This window comes from Triturus cristatus, chromosome 5_2 (assembly GCF_964204655.1).
Source record: "Triturus cristatus chromosome 5_2, aTriCri1.1, whole genome shotgun sequence".
NCBI lineage: Eukaryota > Metazoa > Chordata > Amphibia > Caudata > Salamandridae > Triturus > Triturus cristatus.
The window spans coordinates 980,572,254-980,593,259 of record NC_140588.1 but is presented as its reverse complement, the minus strand read 5'-3'; the positions used below and the strand labels follow the sequence as shown (position 1 = coordinate 980,593,259).

The 21,006-nt window shown below is 43.0% G+C and overlaps 1 protein-coding gene across 2 annotated transcripts in view; it reads left to right on the top strand.

The window, feature by feature from the left end:
- Positions 1–21,006, top strand: part of LHFPL1 (LHFPL tetraspan subfamily member 1) — a 222,043-nt gene that overhangs the window by 135,156 nt on the left and 65,881 nt on the right. For both annotated transcript variants that reach the window (XM_085608215.1, XM_085608216.1), the window contains exon 3: positions 5,508–5,606. In XM_085608215.1, coding sequence (XP_085464341.1) covers positions 5,508–5,606 — 99 coding nt within the window. The remainder of the gene's footprint in view (positions 1–5,507; positions 5,607–21,006) is intronic.

The window sequence follows — 21,006 nt, the reverse complement described above, 5'->3', positions numbered from 1 at the left end:
GGTTTCCCTTTTTTACTGAAAATGACTATAGAAACGTCGTTCCATGTAGCTGGTGCTATTCCCGTTTGTGCCATCCTGAACATTGCTAGCAATATATTTTTCAATGGCTCGAAGAAGCATTTATAGACTTCCCCAGGAATAAAGTCAGGGCCGGCTGCTTTCCCATTTGGTATCTGCCTAACCGCCTCCTCTAATTCCTCCATGGTAAAAGGGCTGTCTAAAATATCTACCTCTACATCATTTAATTGATTTACAACGGCGGCATCAGGAATATGAGCCGTAGTAAAGTTTGATTGCCTGGTGTAGAGTTCCGAATAAAATTGGTGAAATACATCTAGAATTTCCATCGGATCTTCCCGGACCACCCCAAGTTGGTCCCGTAATCTCGGAATCATGCGAGAAGTAGAATTCATTTTTAACCTCAAGGCTAAAGATCGGCCAATGGATTCGCCATATTCGTAAATATGTCTCCTATTTGCCAAATATTTGCAAGCAATCTCTTCGGCCCAAATTCCTGTTATAGTCGCTTTACATTGTGCAATTTTTTCTTCCATACGCGATATTTGAATTAAATTATCTTTTTTTGTCAAAGCTTTAGCAAGACCAACTTCCGCTAGCTCTAGTTGCTGATAGAATTCCCTCATTTGTGATCGTAATTTATTTTGATGGTATAATCCGAATTTTATCGTTTCTCCTCTATAACAGGCCTTAAATGTGTCCCAGACTATTGCAATATTAGCTGACCCTAAATTAATACTAAAGAATTCTGTCATCCACTTCGTCATATGGCTTCTATATTGTTCGTTAAGACAGAGCTCCCTATCAAATGAAAAACTTCTCAAAGTATTTATCTCGGCCAAAATTGACCAGTCGATCATGAGGGGAGAGTGATCCGAAGTGACTCTGGGAAAAGTCTGTATCCTTATCTGTGTATGAATAGTTGAAGATGTAAAAAAGTAATCTAGTCGAACGAGTTTCTTGTGTGGTGCAGAATAGTACATGTAACCTGGAAGGGAGGGATATTTTTTACTCCATATGTGCACCAGGCCAAGATCATTAACTAAATCATATAAGGCTTTAAAGACCCGTGGTTTCCGTCCCTGATAATATACTAAACCTCTCATTAGTTCCGTAGTGCTTAAGTTAATATTCAGATCTCCACATAAGATTAGCGGAGCTCTCCAATTAGCTAACTATATATTTAATAATTCTAAAACTTCAGCCTCATCCACATTAGACCCATATATTGAACAAATTGTAAAAACCCTACCCCGTACTGTGACCTCAACTATAGCCCATCTGCCCCATTTATCAGCTAATTTACGGCCGACTATACAATATCTAGGTCTAGAAAGGATCATAACCCCTCTAGTATTGTTAATTTGTTGAGAAGCTACATTCAACACATAGCCAAGATCCGCTATAAGAAACCTATTATCCCAAGAAAGATGTGTTTCCTGCAGGCAGAGAATATCAGGTTGGATAAAGCGAATTTCTGCAGCGATTCTCCGTCTTTTATTGCTAGAGTTGAGCCCCGATACATTAAAGGAACACATTTTTATACTTCGAGACATTGAACATTATTCTCTAAATCAATATCAAAATCAATATCCAAGATACAGTTTTGACCCAATCAAACTGAAAATTATACAAGATTAAATTCGTAACATACGTACATCGTTCAAAAATATTCATTTCGTAACTCTCATTTGGAACCGCCAAGGAATTTTTTCCTTTATTCCCAACCCATCCCCTAACCCACCACCTTCCCCTCCCCCTCCTTCCCCTCCCCAACCCCAGTGACCCATTCCCCCCTCCCTTAATCGAGGCTTTAGGACTCGGTCCTATGGATGGAATGAGCGCCAACCCCTCTGTCGATTCCGACAGCTCTATCTGCTCTATTACAAAAAACAATACCATGGGGGAAACCCCTTCCTGCTATGTGTCACCTGAATCTATCTAAATCAAACATCTTTAACTCTCAAACCTAATCAAAGGCTGGCCCCCAAGACATTACTAGGCATGATATATAATGAACTATCACATCCATAAATTATTGTGAGAGTGCTCCATCTCGGAAATAAAGAAAAAACAAACAAAATCAATTTAAAGGTCCTTCAGAGAATGTAAATACTCTTTAGCAGGGGCGACATTAGTAAAAAATCTCATTTTTTCGTTATAAGTCACTTTGAGTTTTGCGGGGTTCATAATATAAGCCTGCGCGCCCTTTTTTTTAAATAAATCCACCAGTTGTCGCAGTTGCCAACGAATATCCATTGTATATTTGGAATAATCAGGTACCGTAAAAAAAGTAAATCCTTCAGCCATGGATTTACTGTTTAGACGAGTTTGCAAATAAACATCTTCTCTGGCTCGAAAACTATTGAAAGCTACAAGAATCGGCCTTGGTTTTGATCTTGTGTTTTGCCCGGAACGAGACTGAATATTAAAAGGGAATCTGTGAGCCCTTTCAATTTCTCGGTCCCAATCCCATTTACTTAGGCTAGGAAACGCTTTCTGGAAAAGATCTACTATAAACTTCCGTGGGTCTTGTCCTTCGTCGCCTTCAGAAATCTGCATTACTCTTAGGTTATTGCGGCGAGATCGATTTTCCATATCGGCCATTCGCCAGAGCACATCATCTCTATTACTACTCAAGATCTCCGTAGCCTTTTTTTGCTTAGACAGATCATCCTCAATGTTGGATACTCGTGTTTCAACTTCTGTGAATCGTTCTCCAAAGTCTGATTGCGCTTTGACCAGCCTTCTGATCGAGCCCTGTAGCTTTCGACAGGAGTTTTGGATTTTCTGACTGTCTAATGCAGTTTTATCCATATGACTCAGAATAGTTTGATATATTGTTGTGAGAGTAATATCCGTCGCTTGACCATCTTGAGAGTCAACAGCACCCACAGCTAAAGATGGATCGCGACCTCTTACGGTGATGGGGGTATCCTCCTCCCCAAGCTCACCGCTAGCATTCACCTCATCTTCAATGGAATCAACTTCTCCCTCAATAGACATCTGTCTCGTATATTGCATAGCCAGATCCTCAGATGAGGAGACAGAATTTTCTGAGACAGAGAAAAAAATCCCTGGATTCAAACTCTGGCGGCATGACCCTTTCAGGCTCTTCGGGGATTAGACTTTCAGTCACAGTTAAAGTCTCTGAGGGTGATAAACACTGGGATTCTTTTTCTTTTATTTCCTTATAAGTCGCAATTTTTGATACGTTATCGTCTCCTATATCTTTTAAAACATCATCTACGACAGAGACATCAGGCCGAGGTGTAAAGGGGGTATTGTCTGTTTGAAGCTCATTAGTTAATATCCCTTGGCGTTTTTGCTCGGTATTAGAAAATAATGTCATTATAGTTTGTTTGACTTTCCCTGACGGTGGATGAATACCGGTATCTCTCTCACCTTGTTTGGTTGTAAAGGTAGAAGTCTTTGCTTCCTGACCGCAGGCCTTCCGAGCTTGTTTTGGAGCCATTACACCTTTCTTCAGTCGATCCAACTCTGCTCTGGCAGAATACTCGCCGCGAAGCCAAGCCGGTACACCTGTGTCGGTCACCGCCCACCACGCTCTTCGTAATCTCCACAGCGCGGCTGCAGCGGCTATCGCCTCCAGCATCAGCCTTAACTCGATATCAGCGCTTTACGGACTCTCAGCATACCCGTGTGTCAGGGCGCGGAAGGTGAAACAAAGCGATAATTTTTTTTTCCTCAATGAGAATGCCTTTTCAGAAAAAAGATGATCCGTTCTCAAGAACCACAGGTAGCACACAGCATGTTGTAGAGCTGCGGGACAGAGGAGCATCAGCTCAAGCTGCCGGCACGGGAGCTCGCGCAGGCGCCATCTTGCCTCCCCTCTATACCAGTTTTCCTGCGTAATAACTAGTGGGCCTGCAGCACTGGTTGTGCCATCCACTAAAGTAGCCTTTTAAAACATGTCTCAGGCCTGTCACTGCAGCCTGTACTGCAGTTTTAGACTGGCATTTCGACCTGGCAAAATAAACATTTTGCCATGCCTAAAGCTTAGCTGTCAGCCTTTGTGTATTCCTCACAAACAGTGAGATCAAGGGGGGCTAGGTGTGGGCAGAAAGGGCCATTCTGACCAGGATGGAGTGGTTTCCTGCCCACTTACATTTCAAAGGCCTATCTCCAGCACACACACAAAGGGATCTGATACCAGTGTTTTGTCATCCTGGACTACCTGTAGCCTTGGCAGGGGAAGGAAGGCCCACTTCAAAGGCTGGTTAAAAAACAGGTATAAATATTGGACCTTCTAGGCCACTTATCAGGTCACTGTGGATCTGTGAAAGACTCAGAAAAAGGACTGCCCTGCAGTCCTGCTCATGGAAGGACTTCCCTGCTGTTACCTGTTGCAGGAAGGTCTGTCCTACTGCCTGAGGGAAGAAGGGACCTGCTGCTTCAACTCAGAACCACCAGAGTGACTCCAAGGGCTATCTGACTGGCCATCTGTGTGAGCTACAGGGGCATCACAAGCTCCAGAGACCTGATGTGCATCTGCTCAGCCGCCCAGACCCAACTGGACCTGCCTGTGCCCTACTGCTGGCCTTTGCTGGAGTGAGTCCTGATCCCTTAAGAGGTGCCACTCAGGGCCTGGTCCCTTGGCTGGCATCAGAGTGCACTCCTCCCTGCCCAACTTTGGGTTCCCCCAGAACTTATGCAGCGCGACGCAGAACCTCGCATCGCAGCACCTCACAGCTCCTCACCGGCAGCCTTGTATGAACTGAGGCAGCGCGATGCAACTCGATGCAGCACCTCCCTATTGGTGGCTTCATCTGAACACATGCAACTCAATGTACCGCGACACAGTACAACCAGGTACACAGACCAGCGAGGCGAACTCGGTCCTGTACCTGGCCTGTGTTTCATTGCGGTCGACTTGAACTTGCGACTTTGTCTTGGTCCTGTGTGACTAGGTAGCCACAGTTGATGGTTTGTGCCGTTTGGTGCTAATTTTTAATTAAGAGTTTGAAATTGCATATCTCCAGATTTACAGTTTGGATTTTTGTTGTTCTGATATTAGAATATGCTCTGTTTTTCAAGATTGGTATGGGATTTTTCTTGAGTTGTGTTTTCACTTCATGAACACTTTACACATTGCCTCCAAGTTAAGCCTGATCACTTTTGTGCCAAGCTACCAGAGGGTTAAGCACAGGTTAATCTGGTGACTTTTGTGGTTCACAGGGACGAGCATTGTGGTTTTTGCTTGAGAAGGATTCTCACCACGCCCCCACCCCCCAAAATAAATTAACCCAGTTTCTTCCAGATCTGATTCTTAATTTGAAGCCCAAAGCCACCAGTTCACATATAATCACCAAATACATGGTGACAACAATGTTTAGGAAAGTGTTTCCCTACTTTTGTTTATGTTAAAGGCTTATGACTCATGAGGTATATTTCTCTTAAACCATGTACAGGGGCAGAGCTGTATTTTATTCTAAATTTGCTATATGTTTTCTCTTTTGTCTTCAAAGGACTCCTCATAGGCTCTGGTTGTGCCTTGTATCCCTTAGGCTGGAACAGCCCAGAGATTAAGCAGACTTGTGGGAACGCCTCTAATCAGTTTTACTTAGGTAAGTGAGACTTTGGAATCAAGATGCAAGATGCGCAAATTGCAAACACTTACCTGGTGGATCCAATAGCAGAAGAAATTTGACTGCAATTGTTTGACAATTACTTTTGCCCTTGTTTGAATGTAGATGCAAGCAGATGTGTTATTGATATAGTGCCCCATAATCATTCATTGAACAACTTTGTAGTCTGCCAAAAAATGTGACCGCTTGATGAAACCAGTGTCGGTAATTATTGGTTATGATGTTGTAACCTTGATTTTCTAATTGAGTTTTCAGCATTTCCCCGCCACTATTTCATTACCTTAGCAAACAACAATCCCCTACCATCTCTCTTCACCCACCAGGACCTCTCTCCATCATTAAACAACGTTCATGTCATCACCTTAATCGGTCCAGCCCTCTTTTTTATCCTGCCTTTAGATTCAATAATTATCCCACGAACTCAACTATTAACTCTCCTCTCACAAAAACATGTCCACTTCTAACTTCTCTGATTGCATCACCTCTACTTTTTTATTCCCCTATCGCCTATCAGGCAATGGTCCTTTCTCTTTAATCTCTTGTCCCAAGTTTCCAACTGTTTAACTACATGCCAACGTTGGATGTCATTCTGTCATTCAAGCGGAATTCCCCTATGATTTAAAAAAATCTGTTACGCTTGGCAAACATTGCCTGCTTCCAAGGACTTGCACTGTGTTGCTGTAACAGCATCTTTATTATCCTGACAACTTGGCTTCTGTTTTACCCCTTATATGTATCAACAAGAAATCCGCGGGTCTACTAAAACACAATTGAGAGCTAGTGAAAACAACCCAGCAAGTGCAACGAAAAAGTCCTCATAAAGAGGACAAAGTCCCATCACCCACCGGAGTGGCATGCTTCATCATTTGGGACCTCCTCTTAACCGCACCTGGTGCAGTTAAGGAGCTACAACTCCTTTGCTAGTGTCGAAAAAAGGAGGAGCTCGCGGATGTTTTTGAAATGTAACTACAGAGGTATGATTCTCCTAACACTTGATGAAGCTGCCTAGGGTGTGATGTGACTACGTGTGAAGAAAGTGCAGTGTATATGAGCAGTGTGTTAAAATTGACTCCCTGGAGAAAAATATGTTTATTGAATATCTACAGGTGTCAACGAATAAAACAACAAGCGTGTGCTTGAAAAATCTATTAGTGTGCTCATATCAGGTCAAGAACGCCCACTTTGCATCTCATTAGAGATGCAAAACTGGGCCTTTAGAATTTGGGCGCTAATGCAAGGTTTCACGCGTTAGTGTGATCTTGCTAATTGGCCGATAAAATTATCGCTGCTTTTCGGCCGAAAACGGCCGCAAAAGCGGCGAAAATTTTCTATCGCCGCCTTGTCAATATTCCCCCACAATCTTACCATCATCAGGTTTTACTCACTAGCTGATGAATATATGTTCCTAAATACATCACTAATCACTAAAACTCTGCTGCAACATTGCTTGTAATATTCCTTGTTGGATCCTTCTGATAATCACAACATCCTCACTAACTTCAGTCCAAAACGCGTAGGGTCCAGATTCTTGTCGTTCAGTCTACCATGAACTCTCCACTGGCACATCTGCCTCCTGGATATACACATAGGACTTCCCTCCCATATTTCAATGTCTACTGACACATTCAGATGCTATGAGATGTGACTGTTCACCTCCACTCTCTAAACCCCCATCCCTCAGGTGTCATTGCATGCATACCTCCAGCAAGTGGCCTCTCTCAGTCTCACCCTTACCCACAGTAACTACTGTCTCTGCCTTTACCTAGCTTTTCATGCAACGTCCCACCCATACCTCTAACTGTCCCAGCAAACAGATGCCACTCTATTGCACTGAATGCTTACAGTACAATTATGTTACACATGTTACTGTGCCCAAGAAATACAGATGCACATGCATTAAGTCATCTTCTTCGGCCTGGGAGCATTGAGGGCTGGGAACAACTTTTCTCAGGTCTTGCTTCAAAGTTTTGCTTCCAGTGAAAATGAGAACGAGTGAGTAAAAAACAATTGAGGGACATTCTGAAAAGTCTCTACTACTGCAAATGTGTCAGGGATCCTCCTGTCGAAAAGAATGTGGTAAGTGTTGAGCAGGTAGCTAGAGTGTGTGTTTAGGAAATCAGATTGATGGCGGAAAACAGCCTCGGACTACATATGAGCGGTGGTAGAACACCCACAAAGTTAAGCTAGTGCCTAAGAAGTACAAGCATTGGCATAGACAATAGGTTTCGCTTTTGGGACCTTATAAGTATTTCAGTATGCAGCACAATATCCTTGGTGCAACAACAACTGTTGCTTGGCTAAACACTTATAAGGTCCCAAAGGTGAGACCTATTGGCTATGCCAATGCTTGTTTAAGTCTGTTTACGTACACATTACAAAAGAGTCTGATCTGAAAATCATACTTTTAGCGCGGTTGCACATCATACAGTATACAATTCAGGCAAAATTCATAGCTAAGTTAGTTTACTTAGCAAAAGCGACATTGCGTTTTTGCCAGCGATATCTTAGGAAAAAGAAGTGGCAGAACATAATTTAGAAGACATAGGATACCATAAATCTGAAAGGTGGTTGAGGTTTTGAACAAAGACATTTATGTAGAAAAGACAGTAAAGCACCAACAAAGAAACAAAAAGAGAACTAAACATGAAATATTTGGATATATGCTACATTCATCAGCAATGTTTGAAGCCGACTAATGTATTTTTTAAATTTTTTTGTGTAGAGCAGACGGATTGCCCGTTTGTAATGCTTGTGGTAATGTAACAGCAGATTTTGTTGATTTCCCCTTTCTTGAACGATAGTAAAGCAAAGTAGTAGGCAATAAACCATCTTTGAAGCGTGGATTGTTGACCTGCAGTCCATGTTACTCACAAAAAGGCAAAGTTTTTAAGTCAATGAAAACTTTCGCTTTTAAATATGTTAAATCTGAATGAGGAATGTCACTTAAGAGATATTAAAAGAGACCCTCTTTAACATGTACCCGAGTGCAACTACTGAGAAGCCGGGCAAAAGTCGAGGGTACACATGGGAAGACTGCGTCTATTCACCTACTAAGGGGAAGAAATATGCTAAACTTGTCCCAGCAGCGCATGCGCATTGTCTGCTTTTGTTCCAAGCAGACAACGTACAGGCCGGGAAGGGGCATATCAGATTCCTGCTGCCCTCATTACAAAAGCCAAAGTTAAGGGGCCATCAGGCCTCCTTTTGTTGGAGTATCCCTGCTGGGAGCTATCGCGAGCCTCACACCCAGATGCAATGGAGGAAAAACAAAGGCACACAGCTTATCACTTGATAGGTACCTACAAGAGGGATGCTTTTGACTTTGTTCAGTCCCTGTATATGAGATATGCATGTACTGTAAGAAGGCCAGATGTGTTCGTCTGTCCAAGTATTTACGCAAATAAAAATTTAAATACCACTATTTTATTCTATTTATTTTATAGCGCTCTTTAGCAGGGTGTCAGAGCGCTTTACATTACATGTAGCAAAAACCAAAGGAAATGATGGACGGAGTGTTGAACATTGCAAGCACTCACCCCCAGTCAACTGATCTGGGTTTAATCCATCACCGTTCTTTAGCCCACTCTGCCACCCCAAAATGTACACATTATACATTGATAATAAATCATATTAATGTAAATAAATGTAAAGGATATGTTACATAAGACAGTGAGGGTCACAGTGTGTAGGAGCCACATGTCCTTCATAACACACTGTGCTATATTAAGAAGGATTACAATTTATGAACTGCAAGTAACAAAAGGATCTGTCTTAAAAGCAATAAAAGCAATAACCCACTTACACATTAACACAAAACAAAAATCTGCCATCTGCATGGTACATAATGTGCTTTGCATGAGACATATTAACCCTCTATGATACTTTTATTCAAAACTGGGACTAGACAAAATAATCTCTCTAGAAAATAAGTTACCCTCCAGAGGTTTCCTACCATTATTATTATTAATCTCTGAGATTTAGCTGGCACACAAGGATCTTTGCTGTGCCTTAACCCCATAAGGTATTTTGAAATACAGACTCTGCAACAAATTAAGCAGAACAGATTTACTGCTATGTTTGTCCTTGTTGCCAATTTCTGTGTGGCAGGATTTAAAAAGAATATTATAAATTGAGGTCCAGATTTTGTGTTGGGGTTGTGTACATTTTTTGGCACAGCCCCAAAGCAAAATCTAATTTGTTATACATTGTGATGCGCTCAAATGTACTCCTAATACACCTGCTAAACATTTGTGAGGTGTGAAGATCTGATGTCACTGCCTGTGAAGTCATGGGTTGAGATGCCACTTCCTGTGATGCCACTTGCGATGTCAAGCGCCATGATGTCACTTGTATACTACCTAATTTGTTTCGTCCCACTTTTTTTTTTAGTAGCTGTGCCCTGCTTAAATGGTTTAACAACTGGTGGCTTTGTGCCAGCTGCCAAATCTGGCTCTTATTGACAGGGTTGTCAAAGACACAGCTGCAAGTCCAAACTTTGCAAACATACTGTGGCAGTCAACATAGCTGAGTAGTGAGAATGCCGGCAAAATGCGTACTCGATGCAGGAACAACAGGAAACAACGTGAGAAGATGTAGGGAAGACAGATACAGTGGAAAATAACTAAAAAGAACTTGTGAAAAGATATAGAATTAATGGCAGAATTAATGTGCAAAGATACAGAGGACAGAAAATGATCTAATATCTCAAGTTTCAGCTCCAAATAGTTCGAATTGAGCATTTGTTCTTTACCTGCGAGAACTCCTAAGTTACAACGAGGAGTCACATAATCATATGTATGTGCTATGCCAGTGTATTTAGGTACAGCTGGGTTAAGAGGAGTAGTCAGTTACCCGAGTGATCTTATACACCTTCTGCTCACCTGATAAGACTGCCTACTACACCATTTCACTGGCGAGGTACTAGAAGACTTAACTGCATGCAACTAGTTAGCCCATTGAGACCTACAAAGCATTTGTTCTGACATTACAAACTTAAGCAAGCTTCACTATTCCTATGAAGGACACCTACTTGTTTACAGCAGCACCATATTTTGTACAACGATCATGAGCAAGAGGACCTTCCAACCAGTGGGTAATTTGTAAAACAAATACGTGCTGGGGCTCCCGTCAGGAGGCAGCTTGCACCAGCCCATTTCTCCCGTTAGCTCCGCCTAAAACAGAACCAACTGCTAACCATGAAAGGGGGGAGAGGATGTGGCGTAACGGCCAGAGCTGCAGATTTCAGAACTGGGGAACCAGGTTCGACTCTCGGCGTTGGCTGAACATCCTGTGAATCTGGGCAAATCACTTAATTGCTCTGTAAATGTGTCTTTAATTGGTGCTCATGAAAAGCGCCGCTGTTGATGATTAAGCGCCGGTATTGAGCACCGGAAACTACCGGCTCAAATTAAGCACTGCTTCCAACACAAGTGTTGTGGAGCGACCTGTAGGTGCCTTGGTGGGGCAGGGCCTCTCCCTCCACAGCTCAGAGCTAGCAGTAGGCTGTACCTCAAAGTGGGAATGGCACGTCTAATGCTTGAAAGGTGTTCTCTAAGAGAGATCCTTGCAGAAAGGCTTCTCATGGGGCTTGCTGAGCGACAACTGTAAGAATATTCCACAGGGCGATGTTACAACTGTGATGCTGTATGCAATGCACACCCAGGTCTTAATGTTCATAAAAACATTACCGAAGGGTAGAATAATAATCAAGGATAATAGACCTAGTGAGTACACAACTGCAGACAGGATCCGCACTTCAGTTTTTTGGGCAACGCATTAAAGAGGTCAAAGACTCTGAGTATGGACCTGTGCGCCTTCCTATGCACCCATGTGTGCAGGGTGCACTAGCACCGTCCTTACGGTGCTGTGTTGGTTTTCAATACATAAGTACACTCTCCACACAAATGAATGGACAAAGATGGCAGACGCTAGAGTATAATGTTCTCATCAGACACCAGTGGCATCTATCGAGGGGGGGGGGAGCAAAGGGGGCCTGTGCCCCAGCTCTGTTTGTCTTGGCACCCCATTGTGCCCCACCACCACAGCTGCAAACTGTACCAGGAGGAGCCACAGAAACACACAAACGGATGCTGCACCTTGTGAAATACAACAACTTGTCCTGCGCTCAAGCAGGAAATCCGCCCCGCGAAAGCACATGCTTTGTAAAGAAGAGATGCAAAACTGCATTCTGCAAGGAGATATTTGCACGACAGGTAATTATACATTTTTGAAGCAATGAGGCCAGGCATGGCTTTCTATATATCGGTGCCGTGCTGCTGCAGTTCGCTGATCACTTGAGGTGAAAGCCCCTCACCTGACCACCAAGCTAACAGACCTCCCCGGAAGGCCATACTTATGTACATTACGCAAGTGCTCACAAATACAGAAATAAACAAATATACTAAAAACAGATTTAGTCACTTTGAAAGCTGTGAAGATGCTGTTTACCTTACCAGTGTACACAAACTAATGGCGGCTGGCAGCCCCAAATGAAATTCACAATCCACTGGGTTTGCAAGGAAAAAATGTGTTGGGTTATACTCACCAACCATGATAAATATTTGAAAGGAAAGCAAAACGTTGCTCTCGAATTGGCAGCAATCTCCGAAGGAAGTACTGACTTTAACGAGGTCTCTGGGTTTGCCATCAGCTGCCGCCAAAGGCAACCAGTCTTCAAGAGCGATCTTGGGCAAATCCTCACTATTTGGGGGCATGGCACAGAATCCAGAATGTGACGGCGTTCTAAATGAAGGAAGATACAGAATCTCTGCTCACAAAGGTGAATCTTTTAAGATTCATGAAGATTCCAATTAAAACGCGTTTGTGGAAGAAAAGAGCAGATGCAGGAAGTGCTGCCTTCAGCACTTGTGCGCGTGCGAGGCAGGGTGGCATGGGGTTTAAACTGTTCTAAGCATTCCAAGTTGCCCTTTGTGAGGGCTGATGGATAGTCAGATATTGTGAGAATGCCGAAAGATAGCATCCAGGAGAGTTGGAATTGCACAATGTTTGCATATTTTAGTTGACCCGTAAAAAACGAACAACAAGCACAAGCGCGCGTGCCTCGGTCGGCAGCAGGGGGAGGGGGAGAGAGGAGGGGACCTGCGTGATTCACTTGCGGGAGCGAGCGGCTGGCGCCACGATAATTGATAACATATGGCGCCAGCCGCTCGCTCCCGCAAGTGAATCTCCAGACATGCACGCGTTGCCATTGAAGGCAATGGAACATGTGCACGTTTTTGTCTCAAAAGCCGAAGCGATTGCTAAAGGTATTTTTGCCTATGCATTGCATGTGCGCTGCATAGGCGAGACCTAAAAAGAAGTTTTCTGTGAGAAATCCCAGGCTTACCTTTGGAAGCAGAGGCCCAAGAAAAGTTTCCCTCAAGAAAAATGTGGGGACAGTATTTTTGCTGCATCAAACTAGCATTAAAGTTAAAAACAGATCACAGAATTCCAATACTAGAAAACTGGATTAAATGACCGAATAAAGTAATTGGGTCAATAATCGAAAACATGTGGCATTAAGGGCAAAATAGACGGGACCCTCAGTGCTTAATTTGTAAAACAAATTTGTGCCAGGGCCCTCATCAGGCGACCACTGCAGCTTGCACCACCCTTTGCCCCTGTCAGCACTGCCAATGGCAGCACCAACACAACTACTACCCACTGTACCACTTCCACCCAAAGCTATAACAAGTGTACCACTTCCACCCAAAGCTATAACAAGTGTTCCACTTCCACCCAAAGCTATAACAATGGCTTGGGTAACAGATATTAGTCATTTTGAATGTATATTGAATTAATAAACAGCTGTTGTGCTAATATCTATATTAAACAAACAGTGCCACTATGTGGCTGACTGTCATTAGTGCCGACAAGTAGGTGCCGGAAAGCACCAGCTTAAATAAAGCACTGCCGGAACTAATCACCCTGCATGGCTGACCAGCATGGAGCTAGGTTGTGTGTAGTCTGAAGATTCCAAGATCTATAGAGGGCTACTCCTTGGCACTGTTTGCATCTAAAAGGCGAGGGGGGAGATTCGAGTATGGGAGAGCGATTAATCTAGTCAACAGTTTTAACTTTAGATTTATAAACTTTTTCAGAACTCAAAATACAGCAGAGCAAAGCAGACTACTGTGATGAGACAAGGTTTCACGAGTGTTGAATACTTTCTTTGAGTAGCCTTGTGTTAGCCTTCAACGTCAAGTTCAAAATCTCCAAGCAGGAAAAACCATGGAAAAGTGCCCAGTGAGGTTGTACCTTTTTGGGGTAGGTTGGCACTTTTCCTGGTGTTAACTTACAAACTATTTACAAAGCGCGCACCAGTTGTCTCTAGGTGAAAGTTAAAGAAGGTGAACATTTGAAACAGAACAGTAAACTGTACTAAAACAGGACAAAAAAATAAGCCTGAAAAAACAGCCATGGCTTAAGCTTTCTGTAGAACTTAAGCTGTGATTTCTCAAGGTGCAGCGAAACAGAAGGGACATTGCAGAGCTGTGCAGTACAAGTTGTTAAGCGCCGACCGTCAGTCATCTGCTTATGGTGTGTTGGAACAGTCAGTAGGTTGGGCAAGGATGATCAGAGTGTTCTTCTGGGGAAGTGTAATTGAAGATGTCTACTGATGAATGCCAAAGAGTCACTTGTTACTGCTCTGTGTACAATACCGAGGAGTTAAACAGAACCCGCTGCTTGATGGGAATCCAATGTAATCTCTGCAACAGTGAACCAGCATCTGCAAAGCTAGGTGCACCTGAGAGCAGATGAGCAGCTGTATTCTGCACAACCTGTTGTTTACCTAGGAAAATTGTGATAGCCCCAGACATAGGGGCTTAGCACAGTGAAGGTGTGATCCTATAAGGGCTGCACCTACCATGTGCTTGCAGTCAGGAAATACACGAGGAAGGATCTTTTCAGTAGTTTGAGGTAATATGTGCAGGACAACCCACGAGATGGGACTTGAGGTGCTAAAGGAAATGGCAATCAATGTTCACGCCAGGGCTCTTCACCAGCTTGGAAGGTGCGTGTAGAGATCCTATCTCAGGCGGTCAATAAGTGCCACGCCAAGCTGAGTGTGTTGAGGGAAAATTCACTAATCTCACTAATAGTTAGGTACCATCAGCACATATGTATGAGGTAATACTCATCTCTGTTAGAGCATTCACCAAAGGGCTAACATAGACATTGAATAAATGACGATCCTTTTTGATCTGAATAGGATGCAACTTTACTGCCTGGGCCAAACAACCATAAAGCAGTCCCTCAATGTCTGGTGCTTTGACATGGTACAAAATGGTGGCATGATCGACCATGTCAAGAGTGGCAGACATCCAGCCCGATCAGTGTGTTGCCATGACCAGCATCTAACTTTACCACATGATCATCTAGAATAGAAAGAAGAACTGACTCGTTGGTGTGGCCGGAGAAAATCAGTCCACATATTATCGAGACAGTTGTTGTCCTGGAGATGTCCTATGATTGTTTAAACAATAACTAAGTCTTAACTCCACCAAAAGGTGCCTTTTCTGTGTGCTGAGGCCATGGATGTCAGTGGGAGATGGGCTCCACAAACACTCTGTTTAGGATTACAGCAGACCTGCCTTCCTCCAAGGCAGCACAGCATACTCTGCTCCAGGGACCTTTGTCCTACTTACAGGTCCCAGTAGGTCAGTCAACAACAGTGGCTTCATCCAGACCAGTAAGTCTACCCTATTTTTGTGGCTTGGAATGCGGCCAGCTTTTGTGGCCCTCAGAGAAGCCTTTCTGAGTCTAACATACAGGGGAGAGCATGTGCATTGTGCTGCGTTGCAAGAACAGAAATGGGTCTAAAATATGTATGACACCATGTTTTCCTAAACCTTTTCTTATTTCCCATTCTTAAAAGAGAACAACTAAAGAGATGTTTCCATATGCAAGCAGTCCCAAATAGAGGAATAACAGCGGTTACTTTAAAGATGCCCATGGACCTTCACCGTACCATCATGTGGCACAGTGACAGTTCGCCCCTATGTTTATTTGTATGGTCTGCTGAAGGGCATAGAATCTTACACCTATAGCTCTGCTTCCATTCATGGGGCTCCACTGGAAAGAGGTGGCCAGTATATGAATACAAGGAAGATGTCCATGATAAAGAACTGATGCTATAGGAAAGTAGAAAGTAGACGTGCTGTAGGAACAGAACAAGGTAATTATAAGAACTCTTGAGATGCACGTATACTAATTTATCGATTTGTAACTCTACGTCTCCCAGGCTTCATTACAACAATGAAAGAAGTTTTACCCATGATATTGTTGGAATTCCTTGAAATGCAACGATATCCTCCTGTAGCCAAGGGTTGTCAGAAATCCACCAACACTTGTCTCTTGTTAGTTACCATGATTACAATATATATATATGTACGTGGAATTTAGAGAAATCTAAAGAGTGCTGTAAAGGGAATCTGGAGTAGAGAAGAACTGAAGATCATGTACAAAGAATAAACAGGATGTTCCATCCAGTGCCGTCGGTCCTGGCTGTGCAGAGATGGCTTATCAATGTTCGATGTGGTGGACCTTAGAGGGGTGAGTCTTTAGTTCTTATCAAAACTATAGGAGGAATGTTCTGACCCAAATGTGTGGGTCTTTGTTTGAACATGTTGTGTTGCTGTTCACAGCACAAAGAAAGAGATCCAACCCATACCTGGGTTACCATCCTCTTCCTGGTCAACATGAGTTTGAATGTGTGATTTCTCCTTGACCAGGAGAAGTCAAAGAAAGCATCTGCTTTGTATTTCAAATGATGTCCAGTCTGGTGAGTACAGACACCCTAGTGGGTACTAATGAATTAAAAAAGGTGACTCCTTTCTTATTTTAAACAGTTTTCCACGCACCTGTCTGTGACACAGATCCACAATGGTAACTTTCATTTTTGAGAATTTTACACTTTTGAGTACGTTTACTACTTTTTGATATTCACAAACTGCACTTTTAATAGCATGTATTGTTACATTACTATTTAAATTCAAAATAGGTTATTAAATATTTGGTGCCCAATTGCATCAGAAGCAAACCCATACATCAGTGGGTATTGCTATCTATTAATGTAGCTTAATCTTCTTTAATGTACTTAGGTCAATGTAGCATCTATCCAGTAGATCTTGTTTTGGAGCTGCACACAGTCAGGCCTGAGTTAATGGCTGCTCCAGGGCCTCAGTTCAAAATAGGGCATTTACTTCAGAAGCAATGAATCAACATTGTGGCTGCAAAGGTTCTCCAGTCTCTCTTTGAGACTTGCGATGGCCCAAACTTCATCGTACGCAAACAAACCCAAGGAGTCCATAGTCATGTTCAGTATCTCCCCCAATAGGCATGGTACAGTCTTTACTATTCTGCACTAAAAATGAAGTTCATACAACAGATAAAGGAATATAAAGAAAATATTCACTGACGTTCTGTGGTAGAGAAATATACATAGCACATTGTTAACAGATTTGCTTTTTATCTATCATTAGATGCCAGTCACATTTAGCCTGGAACTAGTTTATAAATATGTTGCTGCTACAAACCAGTAAGCTTTTAGGGAATTGCCCATGAACGGAATTATCTTGGGTCACAAACAGTTATCAGTAACCAGCAACAGGCTGGACTGAACTAGAATGGGGTTGCGGGGATGGGCAGAGAGTTGGTTCCCAATTAGTGGAGGTAGGTAAGTATTTCCAGACAGTGGCTCTTAGCTTCTAAGCTGTCAGTTAGTGACAAAGGGCTTGCCAATCAGCTGCCATCAGGAAGCTGTGCCTTCAACTGCTGGCTTGTTCAAGGGCACCCATGATTGATACTCAACCACTGACCTTTTCTTGCTGGAGCGCAGTGCAGATACCTCAGTAATTCTCCAACCGTTGGAATAGGCCTCTTTTTTTGTATGTTAACCTCCATTTTTTCTGGAGTTATGCTGCTATTTATTCGATGTTGTGCACTGGGACACTGGTAACTAGGTCTCCGTACATGTGCTATGACCCGTAAAGCAAGTCAAAATTAGCTACACTCATGATTGGCATATTTAAGTTGCATATGAATCATTAGTACATGGTACTCGGGCCTGTAATTTCAATATCACTAGTGCACTGCAGCACATGTTGTGCCACCACAAAAGTGACAATGCAAGGCATGTCTCCAGGCCTGCCCCTGCAGCCTAGGTAGGCAGTTTTAAAAACGCCAATTTGACCTGATAAAATAATCCTTTTGCCAGGCCTAAGCCTTGCTTTCTATTAATGATACATCACCCTTAAGATACACTTTAAATGCCCATAGGGCAGGCTGCATAGTATTTCAAAAGCAGGACATGCATACTTTATGTTTTACATGTCCTGGCAGTGAAAAACCACCTCAGCCATTTTTTCCTATGACAAGACACATTTTCTCATATAGAAAAGCACTGGGTTACATTAGAACACTTTATAATGCTTAACTTCATTTTGGGAGTAGCAAAAAAAAGTATTTAAGGGCTCATATAAATAGTAATTTAACATCCAACTTAATAGTCGGATTTTATAGCACTGTTTTGAAAATTACACTTTTATAAAGTTTACATTTTCCGCCTGAGCCAAATGTGCTTCTCTGCCAATGTTGATTGTCACCATGGAGTTGAATGGCTCCTTGATTAGGTGTGAAGTGGTTCCCAGAGCTGAGATAACGGGAAAGGGGTTGACCTTCCCCTAACAGGATGGCTATCTGGGCTGAGTCCAAAACCTTAATTAACTTCGAAGGATCCCTACCCTATCACAGGCAGATGTAGTTCACACCTGGGTCAGCCCCCTCTATTGTCCTGCTAGCCAGCCAGGCACTAATGCCAATGGGAAAGGAGCTGCCCTCAGAACTGGCTTTGAGTGATAGCAAGGGAGGGTTTGCTCCTTATCTTAGGTATGCTTGTGGGTGGGCTCATAGAGCTTTGCACGGGGGAAGAAAGGTTCTACCAACTGGGGGGCAGATTTACAATAACTGGAGCATCCTTGCATGTTAGCAGGGATGCGCCAGTTATTTTGCGTGACATAAAAAAAACCTTGCGCCACCATGTATGCACAGCATTTACAATGCGGCACACCGTGGCGCAAGGATAGGCAGATTGCGTGACGCATCTGTCGGTGTAAGGGTGACACAGTGCTGGAGTCGTGTCGCAAGCACGACGCAACTCCAGCACTGATCAGGGGCGGCCTATACTTGCTTTGCTGCGTCACTCCTTACGCCTGCTACAAGCAGGTGTAAGGTTTTGACACAGCGGGAGTCGTAAAAGTGACTCAGTGAAATCTTGTAGATTTCACTGCGTCACTTTTACGGGGCTTCCTTGCGACAGAATGCCCACCCTGCATACATTATACCTGACGCCGGTATAATGTAGCGCAGGGCTTTACAACGTGACACATCTCCCTAGATGCTTCACGTTGTAAATATGTTGCATAGTGGCACATTGTTTACGACGCCGCTGCATCACAGAAGTGACGCAACGGTGTTGCAAAGATGTTGCAAGGGGCTTGTAAATCTGCCCGTTTTCGTTTGTGAAGGGCATTATGGGATACTTTACAGTACAACACATAGGAAGTGCTGAAAAAGTGGGGAGGGTCACCGATGGGAACTACTACCCCATTGGATAGGGAGCGGCCAGAAGTTTACCCCACACCCAGGCTTGCACTGGGCATAAATGTGGCACCCCTTGTACCCTCTTCTGAACTCTTCTTGACCTGCCCCCTTGGGGCTGGGCCTGCAACCACTTGTACCCAGGACTGAGAATTGGATTCCAAGGGTCAGTTGGCTGACCTCTTGTTAAGCTACAGGAACACAAAAGCTGCAATATGTCCACCTTCCTGCAGACCACAGCTGATTAGTTCCAATGAGACCTGCCCCGAATCCTGCTGGTGGCCTCTACTAGAGTGAGTAATGTTCTCTGAATAGTGCCCCTAAGTTTCTGTGGCCCTTAGATAAGTGTTAGAGTGTATTCCTCCAGCCTAGCCCTAAATCCTGAGAGTTAAAATCCGAATCTCAAAAAAGAAACTAAGTACCATATTTATGAAGCCTTTGAGTTGTCCTAGCATCATACATGATGATGCAAGGACAACGTAAAGGCTCCAGTACTATTTCCAAAGCCATGCAAGGCCTGGCTTGCATGGCCTTGCATGACTTTGTAAAGAAATGCAACCTAAGACATCTGATTGCGCTGTATTATGTTACATTTCAACTTGGGAGGCATTCCATGGGTGCAACATGGCCTTTCCCATGCATCCACCCAGAGTTTATTTGCGTATTTCCAGGTTTACAAAGACATGTAAACCTGGGAATGCATCAAAATGATAACGCCTTCCCAAGTGCATTCATTGTTGATAAATAACAAAATAGCTTTCCTTTGCTTCCATTCAAGACAATATTTTCAATTGTGGGTGAATAACATTTTGAGTAGGATTGGCTGAATGTGACAGTTTTCTTTTTAGGTAGAGCATTCGAGACCTCTTGTATATATTTAGTATATACTTATATGTGTATGTACTTTGTGGGCTCTGGAGATCAGCCCTAGGACGTGTCTGCTTCCGCTTAGGGACATTTTTTTCTGTTCAACTGCCTCTGTGTAACTGTCTTGATAGAAAACGACCAGTAGAGGGCAGTAAAATACCAGAATTGCAGTCTGCTGAGGGACTTTCTTTTTTTTCTTTTTCTGACAACTGACTCTATTTAACTTTCTTGATAGAAAACAACCAGCAGAGGTCAGTAAAATACAAGAATCACTTTCGTATTCACTAGATTTAAGTCCATAGAAATTGTCTTTCACAAGCACCCGTAGACAATAATATTTTTTTCAAATCTTGTATCTTCAGTGAAATTACCACCGAAGGCCCTGGTTTTATATTAAAAACAGAGCTTTGGACTATACTATTTCCCGCTGAAAGGCAATATTTCTCTCCATGTGTTACCATACCGGGCGTCTCACGCAGGTTGGTGCTTACTTTCCCTCCATGTTAAAGAGCAGCATGTTTCAGCACCCAGGCTTATGTGCTGCATAGCTAAATACATAGAAGGTCCCAAAGGCGAGACCAATTGCATTGCAAAAGCTTGTTTTAAGAGATTTTCAATTTTCGATCAGACTCCTTTTATATATCGATGTGCATTAAAACGTTGAAATAGCTTGGAAAAAATGCCACAGAACCTAACAATTTATTTTTAGCTACATAATATAGCACATATTTGCCTTCTTTACTGCAAAATTTGCTTTTCGTTGTGTAATTTAATCAACCATGCCACACAATTTGGTCCTACATTTCTGCATAATTCCAGATACAGTGATTAATATCATACCCAGATCGCCACCACTGCAGGGCCATCTGAAAGGAGGTGAGGGGTGTATTATTCCCCTGGACTCCTGCTTTGT